The sequence below is a fragment of the Bufo gargarizans genome, chromosome 4, assembly GCF_014858855.1.
Source record: "Bufo gargarizans isolate SCDJY-AF-19 chromosome 4, ASM1485885v1, whole genome shotgun sequence".
In the NCBI taxonomy this organism is placed as follows: Eukaryota; Metazoa; Chordata; class Amphibia; order Anura; family Bufonidae; genus Bufo; species Bufo gargarizans.
Window position 1 is genome coordinate 6509703 of NC_058083.1, and position 20491 is coordinate 6530193.

Sequence of the window (20491 nt, forward strand, 5' to 3'; positions counted from 1 at the left end):
AAATCTCACACAACACTACATTTTAGGTTTAGTTCCAGTTTAGTATGATGTGGAAACTACTGATTACCATTTTCTCTATTTTTCGGGTGAGCCGCTAGATACTCTGACAGTGTCAGCACTGGGGACACGGCACTGACAAAGGGAATGGTAATATCCAGTTATCAATTTATTCAAACATAGGTTTCCAGGAGCATAACAGAAGAATGGCACAAAGTAGACTTCTAAGAAAAGACCAGACCGAACCTATTACTTTTTAAAGGGCATCTGTCAGCAGATTTGTACCTATGACACTGGTTGACCTGTTGCATGTGCGCTTCGCAGCTGAAGGCATCTGTGTTAGTCCCATGTTCATATGTGCCCGCATTGCTGAGAAAAATGATGTTTTATTATATTCAAATGAGCCTCTAGGAGCAACGGGGGCGTTGCCGTCACACCTAGAGGCTCTGCTCTCTCTGCAACTGCTGTGTCCTCTCCGCTTTGATTGATAGGGTCAGACGTGATAATATAGTCACTGCTTGGCCCTTGACTGTGCAGAGGGCGCGGCTGTTGCAGAGAGAGCAGAGCCTCTAGGTGTAAAGGCAACACCATCATTGGCATTGGTCCTAAAGGCTCATTTGTATATATTAAAAACATAATTGTTCTCAACAATGAGGGCACATATAAACATGGGACCAACACAGATGTCTTCAGTCTGTCAGGCAGTTTCATTAGGTACAAAACTGCTGACAGATGCCCTTTAAGGAATTTACTAAAGCAGACATGTCAGGACATCAAAATCTTTGTGGTCCATATAAAAAACACCCAAAGACGTCCTCCAGGCTGCGGCAGTAAATACAAATCATTGTGGCACTGCTACATCAATAAAGCCTCCCCTGACATGCCTGTTTTATTAGCTTCATGCATTCCCCACATACTAACAATTCTGGAGCATCTATTCTTATGTATGCATGTTGTTCCATTCCTTTATTATTTCTACTAGAAGTTATGAATGAATTGCTAGCAGTCTGCAGTAAGGGTACAAAGGGGAGGTAACACGTTGGGTGTGTGTCTCTGCACAGTCTGACAATGGCAGCACTGATTGGATAGTCAGACTGTGCAGGGACACCCCCCCCCCCCCCCCCCAACTTGTTACCTCCCCTCTGTACCCTTACTGCAGACTGCTAGCAATTCATTCCTAACTTCTAGTAGAAATAATAAAGGAATGGCACAACATAGAGCCATAAGAATAGATGCTCCAGTATTGTTGTTATTACATGGGGAATGCATGAAGCTATTAAAACAGGCATGTCAGGAGAGGTGACAATTTGTCAGTGGGAGATGCGGTCTCGGACAGGGTGGTCTCGTTGATGAGGCAACTGAATGAAAAATTAAGCTACTCCTAAAGAGGTCTCCAGGAATGGACTCAGAGGTCACAATATCCACAGGACGTGCCATAAACGTCTGGTAGCAGGTCTCAGAAGTTAGGATCCCTATCCTTACTCGAGAACTGGGCAAGGTCTTCTGTGACCGCGAATGGAGGAGTTCCGAAAAAAAGCCAAAACAAATGCACTGAAGAAATGTCTAAATTTCCAGATGGGACAACTCTTAGGCTGGAATCATACATTCAGTTTTTGAGCCAAATACAGAAGTGTATCCAAAAGGGATGAGAACTAGCAGTTTTTCAGTAAATTGTATAGTCCTTTTTGGATCAACTCCTGCTTTCTGCTCCTGCTCATAAAGTCTACAGTAATTTGTCTACCCCTGGTCTTCAGGATACAGAATAATTTGGAAAAAGATACACATGGAAGGATTAAATCTAATCCAACAACACCAGCAAAAAATCTCAAAAACCTCCTGGTCACATTGATCTGTGCAGTCTACCTACATTTCCAATCACGATTTGCTAGGCAAATCAGCAAGCAGTATCTGTAGAGAAGAATGCTAACATGAAGAGGAGAGGTAAAGAAGCGCCAAGACCTTCCCCGCAGATCACTAAATAGGTGCACCACTCTGGGAGCAGTGCAAATGTAAGGTTTCATTTTGTAGAACTGAAATATAAAAGTATAAGTGCAACTGTGAGCAGTGAGGCATATCTAGAATAAGTAAGACGACAAATAGGGAAGGAGTTGGATCTAGGGGAAGAGGCCACAGAGGGGTGGATCTAGGGGGAAGAGGCCACAGAGGGGTGGATCTAGGAGAAGAGGCCACAGAGGGGTGGATCTAGGAGAAGAGGCCACAGAGGGGTGGATCTAGGAGAAGAGGCCACAGAGGGGTGGATCTAGGAGAAGAGGCCACAGAGGGGTGGATCTAGGAGAAGAGGCCACAGAGGGGTGGATCTAGGAGAAGAGGCCACAGAGGCACAGGTCAAAGGGTGAAGGCCACTGAGAAACAGGTCTAAGGGAAGAATACAGAGGCAAATGTCTGAAGGATAAGCACAGAGACATAGGTCTAGGGTATAAGTACAGTGGGATAGGTCTAGGGCATAAAGGCACAGAGGATTCAGTCTTGGTGCAAGAGGCACAGAGGGTCATGTCTAAGGAATGAGGTGAAGAGGGAGATCTGTAAATAGGTCAAAATTATGAGGCACAGGAATAGATCAGGGAGAAATGGCCAAGAAGTAAGGGTGCTGAGGAAGAGGAGTTGTGGAACAAGTCATAGGATCATATCATGAAGGGCAGAGAGTCAGAAAAGAGATGAGATATACCAAACAAGGAAAAAGAACATTGAGAATGTTCTAGAAAAATACACAGATACTGGAGATAAAATAACCAATAAAGACCTGCAGTTCTTAAGTGAACTTGATCATACACGACTTACCATATTCAGCGGGTAGTGAATAGAAATCTTTGGATGGGGATGAAGGGAGAGGTCCACATATATTGTCTCGGTCATTTGTACCAGGCTTCAGGACCATCAGGCCCAGAGCTGAGCAGTTGGTATGGGTCTTACATCTCAAAGTACTTGAAGGCACGTCAGAATAAGTACCGTGGGCACATGTCTTACATTTGACATTTTCAGTCTCACTTCCCTTTTTCCTCACACCCCATCCTATGGGGCACATGGTGTGATTGACACAGGTACCATTGAGGAGGTATGTTGCAGATGGGCATGAGCACTCACGGTCAGACAAGGCAGAACAAGGCATTTTCACCACCATGGGTGGTTCACATGGTGGACTACAATTATGACACCTGTCATTCCCATTCTCGTGTCTTGTGAAGGTGCCATTGGGGCAAGGGCTACACTCTCGAAGGGCAAACTGGGTACAATGTTTGGACACGTATGTGCCAGCTGGACATTTGTCACATGTTACATTTATCTTCGACACAGGATTGGTATACAAATACTTCCCAGATGGTAGAATTGTCTTTTTATCAGAAAGCACCGACTCAGCTCCCATGGGTTCAAGATGAAAAAGCAGAATCTGAAAAGGAAAAGAGAAGAAAAATGTTTCATTATATGGGAATACCGAACTGACCGAAACGTACAAAAGATTTCTTACTTTATATGTAATGAGTCCATCAAAATTAATTAATAACATCAACTAGTAAAGCCTTGGGCTAAGTATACAGTCTGTTCAAACCATCACTTGTAACACTTAAAAGGGATTGTCCCCTGAAAAATATTCTTCATTTTTCAAACCAGCACCTGTATCCAAATATTTTTGTAGATGCATGTAATTAACAATTTAGTATTGCCACCAATTTATTCAATAAAATGCATCTACATATAGCGCCACCTGCTGTTTGTTCTTCTTCTTACTTCTGTCCACTTAAGTGAGGTGGTCGCACATGTTCAGTCCCATCCTTGAACTGCCACCTGCACTATCTACTGTTTGAAGCCGTGACCGTTACAGAGATAGAGCTGCAGCTGAAAGGACACATACCATGAGCTGCGACAGGGAGAGAGCTACAGCAAAACGGACCACCCCCCTGTGCTGTGATAGGGAGAGAGGCACACCAGAAAGGACACATCGCCTGAACTGCAGCCTAGTATATCAACTGGAGCAATGAATGTGGAGATATCTGGATCCATGTGAGGTCTGGTTCTAGCTTTGTTAGAAAGGGATTGTTGTGTACTATATGATGCGCAATTTCAATTTTTTTTATTATTTACAGGATAATCCCTTTAAAAGGGGTACTCTAACCCTAGACGTTCCCAGTGCATCTGTAGGGTCTTAGAGGGTGGGACCCTACCTATTTAGAGACTGGTGTCCTGTGACTGTTCTGCATTAAAAAGATGATGCCAGATTTAATTTTTTGAGGCCCATTTTTCTCTATTCTACCAAAGGACCTCTCATAATTGAGAATATCAAAACTAATATATCAGGAACCGGAAAGATTTAGGTATCCCTTTATCTAGCACTTCCTGTTTTTTTCAGTTTCTATTAAGCCGATGGGTATTTCATTGGCAGTGATGGAAGAGGCAAATAAATCATGAGATACAACTGGTTTAGCTTATGATTAAAGCTTGTGAATAAGTCGACAGATTTTCCATAAACACACGTTGTCACCGGCTTTTTGCGTCGTAGCCTACTGTTTCCTGCCAGGAGCAGTGATAACCCCACGAATTACAGGAACACTGTGAATGAGTAACGAGATGCATTCCTGAAGGATGACTTAACCTTATGTGAAAATAAGACAGGAATTCTCCGTAATAAAGGTACACAGCTACTGGAAGGTCTTCCTTGACTGAGAAGTCCTTAAAGGGGTTGTCTCAGCTAAAGAACTCCATCTCTATGGAACTGCCAGAAAAGGGTGAACACTGTGCTCTTCCATCTCTGGCATTCCCTAGGCCTCATGGGATCCCTGTTCCAGTGATGAGTGGAGGTCCCAGCAGTCGGACCGGACATGTTCCAATCAAAATACCTCTTTAAAAGTAAAAATGGGGTTTTTTTTTTAAACTAGTCAGGATCTTAATTTTATTGATAGAGTACATGCTCAAGTATTCCTCAAATGGCTAAGGTTACGGTTGTGACACTAAATGTGAATGGGATGAACATACCACAAAAACGTAGTCAAATATACCATATGCTTAGGAAGGAGAGAGCGGATATAGCGTTTCTTCAAGAAACCCATTTCAGACACCTCCATATACCCAATTTAGTAAACAGACACTTTGTAAACTGGTATCATTCTACTTATACTTCAGCAGCTAGAGGTGCTTCAATTGGGATTAGTAATAATATTCCTATGGTGGTCATGGATAAGATAGTGGACCCTGAAGGACGATATATATTTATTAAGGGTAAAATTTTAAACTCCATGGTTACGCTGGCTAATTTGTATGCTCCTAACACCAAGCAAGTCATTTGGCTGTGCCAGACATTAAACATACTGAAATCCTTTGTTGAGGGAACGCTCATCATGGGCGGTGATCTCAATTTAGCAATAGACCCCTCAAAAGACTCCACCTCTAAACATACTTCTATATCCCCGAAACAAATCCGAAGGCTCCAGATAGGGTTGGCAGCTTTGGGAATATCAGATGCCTGGAGAATCCTCCATCCCGGTGAGAGAGATTATACTTATTATTCACAGGTCCATAGGTCTTACCAAAGGTTGGATTATTTATTCCTGTCAAATACGGCCCTGGGGTCAGTCATGGGCGCGTCTATAGGCTCTATAACAGTTTCTGACCATGCCTTAGTTAGCTTGCAAGTGAGGCTTAAGGACATACCACCTAAAGCCTGGTCTTGGAGACTTAATACCACATTAATAGAAGATTCGGTTAATAGAGATCAAATTAAAGAGAATATTTTAGAGTATTTTAGGAATAATGACACGCCAGATATCCCTAAAACAACGATATGGGAGGCCCACAAAACAGTTATTAGAGGGGAATTGATCAGCCTAGGTACTAGGGTAAAAAAACAGAGAACCGAAAAAATAGAACGCATTCTATCACGAATTTCCGCACTGGAAAAACGACATAAGTCCAACATGACAGAGGCTACACAAAATGCTCTAAATCTGCTACGTTCCCAGTTGAAAGATACGCTAAATGTCAAATCAGCTAGAACTTTAAGGTCGTTAAGGTTTAAGTATTACTCGCATGGAGATAAGGGCTCCAAATTAATGTCCTCTCTTTTGAAAGCTCAGAGGAATAAAACTTTTGTTAGCGCAGTTAAAGATAAAGATAGTAATAGGCTGATCACGACTCCTGCCATTGCAGCAGAGTTTTGTAAATTCTACAAATCACTGTATAACATCGAGGTAAGCTCAGATATTACAGGAGATAATCCCTCTCACCTACAAAACCTCATTGACTCCTTTCTCCAATCCATTAAAATTCCAACTATTTCAGAAGCAGGAAAAAATAGCCTCCTATCACCTTTCACGGAGTTGGAAGTAAGACAAATACTTAATACTATCCCATCTGGAAAAAGCCCTGGCCCAGACGGGTTTCCTATTGCTTACTATAAAAAGTACCAAGAGGTCCTGATACCACACTTCACCAAAATGTGCAACTCTCTGATGTTGGGGTCTTCCCTCTCTCCTCAGGCTCAATTAGCTCACATTACCATTCTACATAAGGAGGGGAAAGATCCAGAGGAATGTGGTAGTTATAGGCCCATTTCACTCCTCAACACAGATCTGAAGTGGTGGGCGAAACTATTGAGCCAACGCATTTCTAAGCTGCTCCCAGAGCTGATAGGAGAGGAACAGGTGGGATTTGTGCCTGGCAGGGAGGGGAGACACAACGTCAGTAGAGTACTGCATGCAATTTTCCTAGCCAAGGAGAAGAAATCGCCACTGCTACTTTTAGGAACTGATGCTGAAAAGGCGTTCGACAGAGTTAATTGGCTGTTTATGAAGTCCTGTTTAGTAGCTTACGGATTCCCGTTGCAAACTATTGATGCCATTTTCTCCCTATATTCAGCCCCATCCGCAAGAGTACTAGTTAATGGAGCTCTGTCGGACGCCTTTCAGATTAGGAACGGCACTAGACAGGGATGCCCCCTTTCACCCACCCTCTTTGTTCTAACATTAGAGATCTTACTACTGAAGTTCAGACAATCTACCAATATTGAGGGGATACAGTTAGAAGGCGTCCAACATAAGATGGCGGCATTTGCCGACGACCTTTTACTGATGATAACGAACCCCAAAGAAGCAATGCCTCATGTATTGGAGATTTTCAAGAGCTTTGGAGCTATCTCTAACTTTAAGATAAATATGGGAAAATCTGAAGCCTTGGGAGTATCACTTGATCTGGATACAAGGAGTCACATAATGGCCTTGACCCCATTCAAGTGGCCCAATGAGGCCATAAAATATTTAGGAATATTAGTACCGGCTAACCCGAACCTTCTCTTTCGACTTAATTATAGCCCCGTGATAGATAAAATCAAATCATTTCTCTCTAGGGCCTCAGTGCCTAATTTGTCTTGGCTAGGGAGGAAAAACATCCTTACGACGTATGTGCTACCACAAGTTATGTATACTTTTAGATCTCTCCCCATTTCAGTCCCTAAATCTTTCCTTAATAGTCTTAAGGTACTCATGGGAAAGTTTCTATGGGCGGGGAAAAGAGCTAGACTTTCCTTCTCTCTTCTTACGAGGAAAAGGAAACAAGGAGGTATTTCCCTTCCGGATTTGAATGCCTATGTCCAAGCTATACATTTAGAGAGGTGGATTGCTTTGTCCAGGCCTCAACCCTTTCCTCTCCATGTGGCTATGGAGAGAGCGGTGATGGGAAAAAATAGGGAGCACCTTCTTTGGAGCTATAATGGCAAAACCCCCGTTAGAGGAGAGGTAAAAAGTGAAATTACGAGGTGTACTATTGTTCATTGTAATATGTCTCCGGCACTTAACATGAGTGGCAAGAGACTTTCTCCTTTAATGCCGCTTCATTTGTTACCACATGTACTTTCAAGTAATCCCATCAAAAGACCTACGGCTTGGAAGTTTGTTCAAGGTTACAGATTAGGAGATCTATTTAGATCGCCACCAAATTCTGAGTTTTTCAAGGCCCTCACTGGGACTTCTGTTTCCGAAATAAATATGATTCAGAAATGGGACTTTGAGAGTACATGTGCCAGGTTTTCAAAGACTGATTTCCTACCCCTTCCAGATCCAACCTGGTTAGAGAACTATGTACTTCTGCCTTCCACTCCCCCAAAGTGCTTGTCATTAATTTATAGACAATTGCTAACTGAAAGGGATAAATATACGCCGGCATATTTGAGAGAGTGGGAGAGAGAACTAAACATCACAATAAATGACCCTGATAAGGCGTTTATACTTTCCCATTCTCATGGATTTTCGAGGTGTGTAAGAGTCCAAGAAAACTCGGTAAAGATACTTACCAGGTGGTATCGCACACCAGAATTTCTTCATAAGATTAATCTGATCCCTTCTAATGATTGTTGGAGGTGCTCTAATGGAGTGGGTAATATCTCCCATATTTGGTGGACCTGCCCGGCTCTGAGACATTTTTGGCATGAGGTTGAATCAGCTATTAACAAGGTGTGCTGTTCTCAAATTAAACTTACAGGCCCCTTGATTCTATTGTGGCTTCCTGAGAAGGAGTTCAGACCAAGTAAATCTTCCTTAGCCACACATATGATTACTGCTGCAAAACTTCTCATTCCAATTAAATGGAGAGAAACAGATCCCCCCACTTTGAACATGTGGTATGAAAAAATGAACCTTTTGTGTCAAATGGAGGAATTGGCGGGGTGGGAGAATAACAATAGGGGTAACTATTTGAAAATATGGCAACCTTGGCTTTCACATATGGAAGAGAAATATGCCTTGGCTGCTGTGTAGGTCCACCAGATATGTATTTTCCTCAATAGGGTGCAAGATATGTGCAATGTCATTCCTATTAATACATTTGGAATAGAGGTTCATTTTGAGTAGCTAACACCATATACTCGTGTGTTGAGATCCTGACTGACTTATTATTTCTTTATTTTCTGAACTCTGTTTATTTGTATGTGTAGTTCTTTTTGTTCGTAAATCACATTCCAACTTGATCATTATGGAACAGGACCAAACGTAAGAGATACGTTCATTGGATAAATAATTTATACGGTATCAGTAGATATCAGCATGATTGGAGGGGTTAGTCGACCCTAGCTCATTGTATATTTTATATACTGTTACCTCTTATATGTAATTAAGGTCTTCCAGCTACTTTGAGTGGGGCTCCATAGTCATCCCGCTGGATTAACAGATCTTGGTCTATGTTTTGTACGGATATGTTGCTTTTATGGATGTACAAGAATGTGCTTTGCGTGTTTTATTATTGGAAAATGACACAAATAAAGATTTTCAAAAAAAAAAAAAGTAAAAATGGCTAAATGACAGGGAAGAAGTTAAAATAAAATGGGTTATATTTAACAGACTCTCACTGCTCTGATCTACACAACCGCTGAAGCCACAATGTCATCTTTTTGGCTGCACATGGCTGCTGCAGCCAATCACTGGCCTCAGAGGCATAGGGCACAAGACAACTGAGGCTATTGACTGGCTGCAGTGGTCATGTGTGGTATAAAGGAACATCACTGATGCAGCCATGTAAGGAAAGCCACGGCTCTGGAGCAGAAGGGTAAGTAGAAAATTTTTAATGCAACTCGGGTGCAACTTACTACATAAGACACAACATCATTTGGGTACAAAAAGAGCCCCTACATAGCCTTAAAAACTAAAAGGACTGCAGTGCCCCAAGTGCCACCATCAAACTCTGCTATCAACATTTTGCAGAGCCATGAAAACCACTCTCTTCTTGGCCAAAAGGAAGCAAAAACTATTACTGTGGCTTCCTCCTCTCAGATCTTTTTGACCACCCTGAGTAGCAATTTTAGCGAGGGGAAAGGCACACAGAAGGCCCCGCACCCAGGATTGGGCCAGTCCTTTCAGATGCTCCTCCGGCGAGAGAGCAAAAAAGACCTCTACTTTCTTGTTCGCCCTGGTGGCAAAGAGATCTATCTCTGGAGTTCCCCACAATGCTGCTACTTGATTAAAAAAAACCTGATCTAGGGACCACTCTCCCTGGTATAGTCGAGGACGACTGAGGAAGTCCGCTTTTACATTCTCTGAACCCCTTCGATGTACTGGAGAAAGGGATAATAGAGAACCTTCTGCTAGGCAGAAAATCTGCTGAGCGAGAGACATTAGGCCCCGAGCCCTTGTACCTCCCTGCTGGTTGATATAGGCCACTGCTGTCATGTTGTCCGAATAGACCCTTATGTTCCTGCCTCTGATGACCAGGAAACTCTGTAGTAAGGCTATTCTGACTGCATCCAATTCCCTGAAATTGTGCGAATGGGACAGAGGTTTGCTGTCCCAATTCCCCTGCAATAGAAGTGACCCTAACGGCTCGCCTCCCTGGTCCAAGGAACTCCTCTTTCGAGGTTTTTAGGTCCTTTAACCAACCCAAGGAATCCAGGGTCTGGGGAAATCGAGACATCACTGAGTCCAGAGAGGGAAGACTTCCATCCCAATCCTGCAGGATCTGAAGCTGAAGAAGCCTTGAACGGTACTGGGCCCATTCCACCCCCGGAATAGTGGCTGTTTGAGACCCAGTACCGACATGGCCTCTCTTATGGTGAGTAAAGGAGAAGAGAGAAGCTGCTGAACTCTTGACCTGATTAGTAAAGCTTTTTGCAGGGATAGGAGGCACTTCTGAGAACTGGAGTCCAAAATCATTCCTAGGAAACTGCATCTCTGGCTTGGGCACAAACTGGATTTTTCTAGGTTTATCTCCCATCCCAGCTTCTCTAGAACCTCCCTGAACCAGGCAATCTGATCCTGAAGAATCGGACCTGACTGGGCCACCAGCAGAAAATCATGCAGGTATGGTATAATGTTGATCTCCTTCTCCCTGATGTGGGCCATCATCTCCAAAATAATCTTTGTGAACACCGAAGGGTAAGGCCTGGAATTGAAGATGCAGAATCTTTCTCTAACTGGACTGCTACCCTCAGAAACCTCTGGTGGCTGGGATGAATGGGGACATGATAATACGCATCCCTCAGGTCTACTATGGCCATTAAGCAATCTGGGAACAGATTGTACGCTGCAGACCTGATGAACTACATACGAAATCTCTCGTACTGCAGGAATTGGTTCAAACACTTCAAGTTTATTATAGTCCGAAACGAGACATTGTTTTTTGACCAGAAAAAGAGTTGAATAAAACCCCTATGTCAATTCCTGCTCTGGGACTTTTACCAACACCCTTTTTTCTATCAGGGGAAAAAAACCTGAGATAATGGCAGTCTGTCTTGCGGGATCTGTACGGAAATCTGAAATTACAAAATCTCCCTGCTGGGAGATTCAGAAAATTTAGCTTTAGGCCTTTCCCCATCACAGAATTTATCCAGGGTCTGTTGGAGATCTTCTGCCACTGAGGAGCAAAAAAAAAAAAAAAGACAGACAGACGACCCCCAACAGGCGCTCTGGCATCATTGGGACTGCTTTTTTGAGGCATTTGACTCAGAAAAATAAAATAAAATAAAATACTTTAAGCCGAATGCACACGGCCATGAGCGGTCTGGATTCCTGCTGAGAGCAGGAGCGCACGGCGTCCTTGGTTGCTATGACGCTGTGCGCTTCCTGATGCCGCTGCACTACAGTAATAATACACAGAGTCATAGCAACCAAGGACGCTGTGCGCTCCTGCTCTCAGCAGGAATCCAGGCCGGGTTACCACGGACCACTCACGGCCGTGAAACATGGCCGTCTGCATTCGGCTTTACTCTTCTTACCAGGACCTGCAAACTGTTTTGCTCCCTCTTTTCCTTTAAAGACGCCTTTATTAAATCTAGGACGGAAATACTTTTTAAGTGCCTGACTAACTGAGGGAAAGCCCTTCTTTTTGTCCGAGGCCTTTTCTAGTAAATCATCAAGTACAGGCCCAAACAAAAATTCTCCCTGACAAGGATTAGCACAAAGTTTTGCCTTGGAACCAGCATCCCCATTCCAGCCTTTTAACCAAAATGGCCCGCCGGGCAGAGTTGGATAAGGCGGAAGCTTTTAAAAAAGGTATCCGCAGAGGCGCCAGCTAAGAAATCCAAGGCATTGTATATAGTGCGGAAGGAGGAAAGTAACTGCTCCCTAGGGGGTACCCCCTTTAATGTGATCCTCTAGCTCTCCCATCCAAACTTTTAGGGACCTGACCCCAGACGTAGCGGCAATAGCAGGTTTAAAAGCCACCGCAAAGGCTTCCCAATTCTTTTTTAAATAAACCTCTGCCTTCTTGTCCATTGGGTCCTTCAGCGAACCCATATCCTCAAAGGGGAGGGCGGTTTTTCTAGACATTTTTGCTACCGGGGCATCAAGTTTTGGGTTCCTATCCCAAGGAGCAGACAATCCCTCAAACGGATACTTCCGTTTCACCGAAGAAGGAACGAAAAAACTTCTTATCCGGTCTTTTCTATTCTCTGGCAATTAGCTCCTGAATGTTCCTATGTACAAACACTTTTCTCTTTTTGGGGCCTAAACCCTCAAACAGAGTCCTGGACAGAATGCTGTGGCTTCTGCTCCTCCAACCCCATAGTAGCCCTAACCCCCTTTACTAGGGAGTTGGTATCCTCCACATAAAATAATGGTGTCCCTGCGGCCTCGTCCTCAGAAGACTTCAGATGACCCCATTCTCCTCCTTCCTGCAAACCGGAAAGTATATCACTGTTACTGGAGGGGGAGTCCTTAGTAGCGGCAGCAGAAGTACTGGGACAGTGCTTTATCAAGCCGCTAACTGACTCTCTAACCTCTTCACGCATCATCTGTTTAATGATGCCCATAAAAGACGGGGCTTCCTCCTCCATTAATTTGCTGATACAACCTTGACAATGCCCAGACACAAGGAAGTTTCTTCTTATACACACACCACATCCCTTCTCTTTTACTCTGGAGGTCTTCCTAGAAGACTCCTTTGAAAACTAAGCAACAAAAAATGACCCCATGAGCACACAAGATAGAAATTTCATGCTGGGGTATAACCTCTCTTACCCCACCCTGGTATTGATGTATCATTGGTGGTCTCAGTGGGTTCAACGCGCTGAGTCTGCTACATGTTTCATACGGCACACACCAGCTGCCTCGTTTATTTCACCCAGCATGGCAGTGAGCCAGCTGGTCTTTTCTCCTTGGTGCGTTCTAGCTGGTATCCTCTCCTTCCGGTCCTCAGCGTCAGCTTCCTCCCACCGCCGCAACCCAGAAGTAGCAAATTCATTGTGCGGGCCGGCGGCCGAACAAGCGAACACGGCTGCAGAGGTTCGCAGGAGCCCCAGAAGAACAAGCCCTTCCGGGAAGGAGGACGGAAGGGGTAAGGATAGAGAAGGGAGTCCAGACTTCTGCAGCAGCTCCAAGAGGAGGCTTACGCCGCACAGGGAAACCTCCACACACTATTTACAATAGCCGGGGTCCCCGCAGCTCTAATCCTAATCTTCCATCGGCAGATCCAATTTGCTCCTGGAGATAGAGGGGATGGTCCATCCTTTAAAATGCGGTTCTGGTTCCTGTTTCCTGTCCTAAAGGAGGAGGAGGCAGTCTCTCCAGGGGTGCTGTCATAGGAGAGAAATACATTTTGCTTTCCTTTATCCATGCTGTCAAAAAGTTGGCAAGTATTCCTTAGATTTGGGTACCTGTTCAACTATGCCCATTAGAAGACCACCTAAAGTGCCAACAGATTTCCCATGTCTGCGGAAACAACCTCCCTTCTTTCCTAGAAAGAAGACGCTCCCGATGTCTACGAGTCTGTTGATGATATTGCTGCTCCCAACCACTGGGCTCCCAATGAAGCAGCGGAACCAAGTGGGATCACATGACATAACTACGTATAAGATTTTCAGAGCCACATGGGCAAAATGTGCCAGTTCTGTCCCTTAAGGCAATGGTTGAGGGATCGGTTACTGGTCACACAAGCACCTAGAAGCTCCATTTTCATAGGACAATTGGGCCTCATTTATCAAAAGTGTCCAATGGTAAGACTGTCTTTGAAGCCCATAACAACCAGAGATCAGCTTTCATTTCTTGTACAGCTGTAGAAATATGAAAGCTCACTGCTGATTGGATTGCTATGGGCAACAAAGACAGTTTTACTATTGGACAGTTTTGATAAATGAGGCGCCATAGATGACCCAACCTAAACTGAATAGATCCCGATGACAAATTTCCTTCAAGGAGGAAAAATAATATTTCTCCTATCCTCAGATCTGTATATTTTATGCAGCTCATTCAAGGTGTTGTCTCAAGAAAAATATTCTACGTTTTTCAAAGCAGCTCCTGGATCTGAATGCTTTAATAATTGAATGTAATTAAAAGTTTTGCATAGCCGAGTTGTTCAATAAAATGTATCTGTATAGCTCCACCTGTTTGTTCTTTTGCCTATTGCTCCGTTTTAGAAGCTGTGACAGTTTACCAAAAAAAAAAGTAAAATGTGGGCAGGCGTAGGAAGAAAAAGGCAGGGTGAGGGCGGAACCGTCAAACAGTCTTAATATGTTCCAGCTAAAAACCATACACACCATAGATGTTGACCATGTGGCTGCTGTGGGGCCCTTAGAGGGAGGGAGGCCAACTTTAGCATCTTCCATTTTACCACTAGATGGCAACACCCTATACAGGACTCCCCTATATAGAGGAACAGCATGGTTAAAGGGGTCATCCAAAGGGTGACGTCACGCAATGGGGCAGGTTACCGTAGCACCGGCTGCACCCCCGTCACCGGATGTTGTCATCTGCACAATGTGGAGAAGCAGAGACCACCGTGGAGGTATCCGGGAGGACATAGACGTCGGGGACCAGGTAAGTATTGTCTGTATGAAAGACATTGTGGGCGGGGCGTTTTAAAGCTTTGGATAACCCCTATAACAAACTAGGGTTGGGCAACTGTCCCTAAGGTCATGTGTGGGGAAAAAACAAACCACCAGGCAATTTGTCTTGTGAGGCACAACCCAACACCATAATTGGGGGACCATTTTAATCTTTGCTACGAGACCCCTTCATTTAGGAAATGGTGCATTATATAGACTCCGGTAAACGGTGGAACATCCTGATAAGCTTTCCAACTGTTTCTAATAGCAAAACAGCAGAACTGTGAACGCTGCTCTGAAGTATAAATAACCAATATAATTATAACTGGAGTATGGGAATCATTACATGATACAAGTCTGTGCCTCAATGTTTTTGAAGTAAAGACCAGTTCCAGAAGGTCCAAGAGCCTGCAACCACAGAAGCAGCATTGCCGAAAGACCCATTTTATTTTATCTATATAAAGCAACTATACAACCATACTATTTTATCTGTCTTCTGTAGTAGTTTTATACATCACACCAAGCAGTTCCCGATCAGGATGGAGCCTCCAGCAACCAGTCACACAAGGTCTAGTAGTGAAGACACATGGCATACAAAGGTTTAGCTTTGGCGGCAAAACGAGAACATATCGTAACTGACGAAAAGGCAGAAAAAAAGTACTATGCTAAAATAACAACCCTTATCTACCACATCCTGTCACCAGTACACAAACATCTTAAAGAGGATGGGGGAGGAGGGGGTTGACAAGAAAAGATTGGGGAACTGAGAGGAGACTTGACAAGTTGTGGATGCAGAGAAATCAGAAAAAATCTGGTTGATACCATGGAGAGCAAATAACAAACACTAGGTGTGGAGTCATAACAAGTCTATAAAAGCCTGAAACATCGTACATGTAAACGGCTCGTAAAGTGACTCTTCCTAGGAAGACTCTTCCTGTTAAATATATACTAGATGCAATTCACAGCAACATTTTCTATCCAGTGGGCCCCAAATTTACAGTAGTTGAAGTCGTCACATCAACAATTGATGAGGCCATCAAAAGTAGTTTCCTGGTAAAGGGTTCAAAAGTCCAGAGCCCCAATGCAAAATGTGTACCATGGACCACCACCTGCCATCTCTAATGCTAGTGTCTCCTTATGTGACCACTGGACACTGCTGATCGATTTAAAGTTGGGTGCACCTCCTGGAGATGCACCCTTGGCAGTTGACGTAAATCTGGTCATACCACAAGGATAGGAAAGAAAGCGGGCAATGGTCTTCAACACTGGAGCTCTGCCCCAACAAATATGTAGGTCCGAATTTGGTTGTGCCAACGTCACTTCATCATGAGACTGCATGGAGCTTACAGAAAGATGATTTTCCTAAACGGTAGGTCTTATGAACTTTCGTTGAGAGGTGATCTTGAATGGTTATCTTCAGCACCAACCCCCGTTTTTTCTGTGTGTAGGTGAGGGTCCAATATCTGAGACCCCCTTTTGATGCGACTCTTGTGACAGGTCTTGTCGACATTGGGGGCAGAATTGAAACCCTCTAGAGAGGTCATCTAAACCACTCGTCCAGTACAGCTCCCAATATTAAGGGTCCTCATGGACAGCTACTCACTTTAGCAAGTGGTATTTATCATGTAGATAAAGTTAATACCAGACACTAATATATTATTATCCATATTGCTTCCTTTGTTGGCTGGATTTTTTTTTCCCCATCACATTATACACTGCTCGTTTCCATGGTCACGACCACCCTGAAATCCATCAGTGGAGCTCGTGCTTGCAGACTATAGGGAAAAGCACTAGCCTATGTACGCCATCACGGTCCCAGCCACGAGAGAGGCCAGTGATTTTTCCTATAGTGTGCAAGCACGACCACCACTGATGGATTGCAGGGTGGTCGTAACCATGAAACGAGCAGTGTAAATTGTGATGGAAAAAATGAATCCGGCCAGCAAAGGAGGCAATAAAACATTAGTAGGTGGCTTGTATTAACTTTCTCTATATGATAAATGCCACTTGCTGAAGTGAGAAAACCCCTTTAAATATACCCCTTAAAGCCATATAGAAACAGCATGAAACCATACGGCAAGCCAAGGATCATGGAAGTTGGTGTACATCAGGAAGAGTCTGAAAACCAGTGCCCCCGTGTGAACTCCTTGGGAGAAAATCCATCACAGCACTTTCACACGGTCCAGACGCTAATTCTGCAGTTCATGCGCTGCAGTCATCACGAGCCCGACTCATGGTTCCTTATTTATCGTGACCACAAACATCAGTGGAGACACCGCCCTGGCACAGAAGGATTTTTTTAATCTTAGAGAAAGTCATTGCAGCAGACAAGAGAAAGTGCCCCTGTCCCTCTGGTGACGCTTACTGGCAAAGTCTATCGGGAGCAGACAGGACTCATACTTTTTCTGAAGGTTTAAAAAGCTGCAGCCACAAAAAACACAATGAATACGGTATGATGTGGTCTTTTACTCCACACCCAGAGCTGCATCAAAAAAATAAATGATCTTTTTCGTGAAATCAAACTCTTCATCTAGAAAGCCCTTCATTACCAAAATATCAGAATCTGGGATCAGTTTACCAAACAGCAAATACTGTGTTATTCTATTCCTCTGTTATTCTTCCTGGAAATGTAGGAATAAACTGACAACTGGGCGTTACCATTTTCTTTCTTTGATGGGCTGTGTAGGGACATGGTCCAGCCAGGCTCAACTGTGTAGAGACACTCCATATTAACCATTTCGCCCTAAACAAATTTAGATGGGGTTCACAATCCAGCTGCCGCAGGGGTGGTCGCCCAGCTTTCCTGGACCCCTGAACGGCCGACCTACCGAGGTACACACTGAAATGAGGGAGAAGATATGAGTGCATTTACCATTAAGGAGTCTGGGAAAGCAGGGTGTAGTGCTCCAGAGCCTACGATAGGCGGGTTGGATTATCTCTCTTGCTTAGGCCTCATGCACACGACCATATTTTCAGTCCGTATTTGATCAGCATTTTTGGTGGATTGGATGCGGACCCATTCATTTCAATGGGGCTTCATTACGCAGCCCGGCAAAAAAAGAAGAAAAACCAATTAGAAAGTCCTATTCTTGTCCGTTTAGAGGAGGAGAATGGACATTTCTCTCATAGGGCAGGACGTACCGATCTGCAAAGTGCTAAGCGCACCCACGGATCCACAAAACTGATATGGTCATCTGCATGAACCCTCAGATTATTTGGTTGCCACTCGCTGACTTGTTTCACAGCGTCCTGTAATAACCGCGTTCACGTCACATAATGAAAGAGTTTATGATGCAAAAAAACATTTTTTAAATCAGTATGTACGACCATCACTGCAATGAGACATGGGACATCCGCTTCCAGCATGGCAAGATTCAAACGCCAACAAGTAGCCAGTAATATATGGCAGTCATTACCTGGAAGCGTCAAAACACCTTTTCCACCCAGTTGGGTTCATCAATAACACAGAATGCAAATAAATACCGGTATATAGGCATTAGAGCAAATGGGCAAAGTAGCTCACGTGAATGAGCCATTTCCTGGATTTTTGCTGAAAATATTGAAGAATTTACTTGAGACAATGAGAGATGACGGGTCCCACTGGTTAGAGGGCCTCTCCAATCCACTAGACAAGTGTCTACATTTTGTATTCTCCCAGAGGCAATTATTTTATCTCCTTTTCTCTGATCACACCAGAACTACAATGGTTCCTCCAGGTTTCGGTCAACTTTCTGGTATCTTCATCAAGAACAGAATAATCTCCAAAAATATTCTTGTTATCAGAAACACTGGAGCCTAATGGACTCCAATAAAGTCCCTGAGGTTGGTCAGAGTCCATTTGGATCCATTAGTAAAGCGATTAGTCATGATGAGAGTGGAAACAGATCCAATGAGAACAAAAGGTCTGGAGAAAGCATCATGACGAGCAGCTGTGCTCATCTCTTTCTGTAACTCCAAGATGCACAACTACTTAGCCTTTTATTCTCCACCTGAATGTGGCAGCCGTCCCACCGGCAGGGACCCTTATTCTTCAAAAAAGGAGCAAATCCCAGAGGTGGGATCTACATCCAGACATATATGGAAAATCCTATAAATGTCCAAGTTGGAAATATCCCTTAAGGCCACAATTGTCTGTCTGGACGACGATACTTTAAAGGGGTTTGCCAAGTGTTTTTTTTGTGATGACCTAAGCAGCGGCGATGCAGTAGCACTGCAGTCTTCTCCGCCTTTTCCTAGGCCATGTGACGTCACATTCGTTGGTCACATGGAGTATAGGTCATCAGTGAAAAAACACTTAGACAACCCCAATAAAAGGTATCTTCTTGGATATATTGTGGGTGGTCTTCACCCAAATAGGTTATAATGGAAGCACATCTTAGAAAGCCCCAATAAAAGGTATCTTCTTGGACATATTATGGGTGGTCTTCACCCAAATAGGTTATAATGGAAACTCATTTTTTCTCCAGGGACTGTTTTAGGAAATCACATGATGAAAAATGTTTTGCTTTTTTTTTTTTTTGCTTGTGTTCTGCCTTTGGCATTGAAGAATCTCTCATTTGGGATGGATGTGAAAAGTAAATTTTGATTAGCACCAGGTCCCAAATATCATACAATTCATTCTTTGGGATAGGTCCATACTCCACTCTTGGGCTGTACGATGCTACATGAGAGAGGCAGCTACAAACGTACGTTTCTAGGAATCATAGCACTGGGGCATCATCACATTTAGGTTAGTACAGTATTTGGTCATAAACTGAGATCTAGTAGCTACATCCTCACTTCTTCAGCCCAGTAAACCACCTATCCACATCTGTATTTCCACAGGTAATGAGAATGACTCTCAGTGGACAACTCGTCATCAGTAGAGTAATTTTCTCTTTTACAGCTTATGTTCCATATCAGTATATGATCCAAGGATTTGTGAAATCTGCTTTAGAATGACACCTAGATGATGCACATCTGTCCAAGGTCGAAAACTATCCACCAAATTCCACAAGCCTGTGTAGAAGATGGTCACTTTTTCAAAGGAAAGTAGTAAACTTTGCCCTATGATCGTTTGGAGAATTTGTGGCCTCACTGACGTACGCTGAACCTCGTCTATCGGGTACAGGACAGCCAGTCTGTGCAAACGATTGCTTCTCCAGAAATAAATCCACATCTATTATCCAGGCAGCAGAAGCGACTACAGAGCTGGATGCACTGGTCCTCTACAATGTGGGTCTGATGGGGTCTTGTCATGACCTTATGTGAGGGATATCGACTCCCCTAGTCTACGACCATGAACAAACACATGTGTGTATCTATAAAAATGCTGTACAGCCCTAATGGAGTGCACATACATCATGATATATATTATATACACACACATAAATACATACATGCAGAGGTCGCACTATGTTTTTGCAGAAGAGTAAAAATACTCCTCTGACCATTTTTGAGGAGTATTTTTACCCGAGGAGGAGTACGAAAGTTGCGGTAATTCAGATACATAATAGGTAGGCTTACACTTGCTCACATCTGTGTTGCAGGCTGCGTTTGGAGCCGCTGTTGCAGATTCTGTCGAAAGACCTGACAAAAAAGCCTTATATGCAGCAGTTTTGTGTCCAGTAAAAAGACAGATCCCGAACAGAAACTGAACAGATCCCATCATAGTCTGTGGAGTCTGCTTCTTCCCTGTGGGGTGACAGGAGGGGGGGGGGGGGGGCAGGGTCACTAGTGGGGCAATAGGAGAAGGGGGGGGGCAGCGTC

The 20491-nt window shown here is 43.8% G+C and overlaps 1 protein-coding gene across 1 annotated transcript in view; it reads right to left on the reverse strand.

The window, feature by feature from the left end:
• TNFRSF21 (TNF receptor superfamily member 21) overlaps positions 1-20491 on the reverse strand; it is an 83630-nt gene that overhangs the window by 54761 nt on the left and 8378 nt on the right. Inside the window, exon 2 of the mRNA XM_044290312.1 lies at positions 2797-3403. Coding sequence (XP_044146247.1) covers positions 2797-3403 — 607 coding nt within the window. The remainder of the gene's footprint in view (positions 1-2796; positions 3404-20491) is intronic.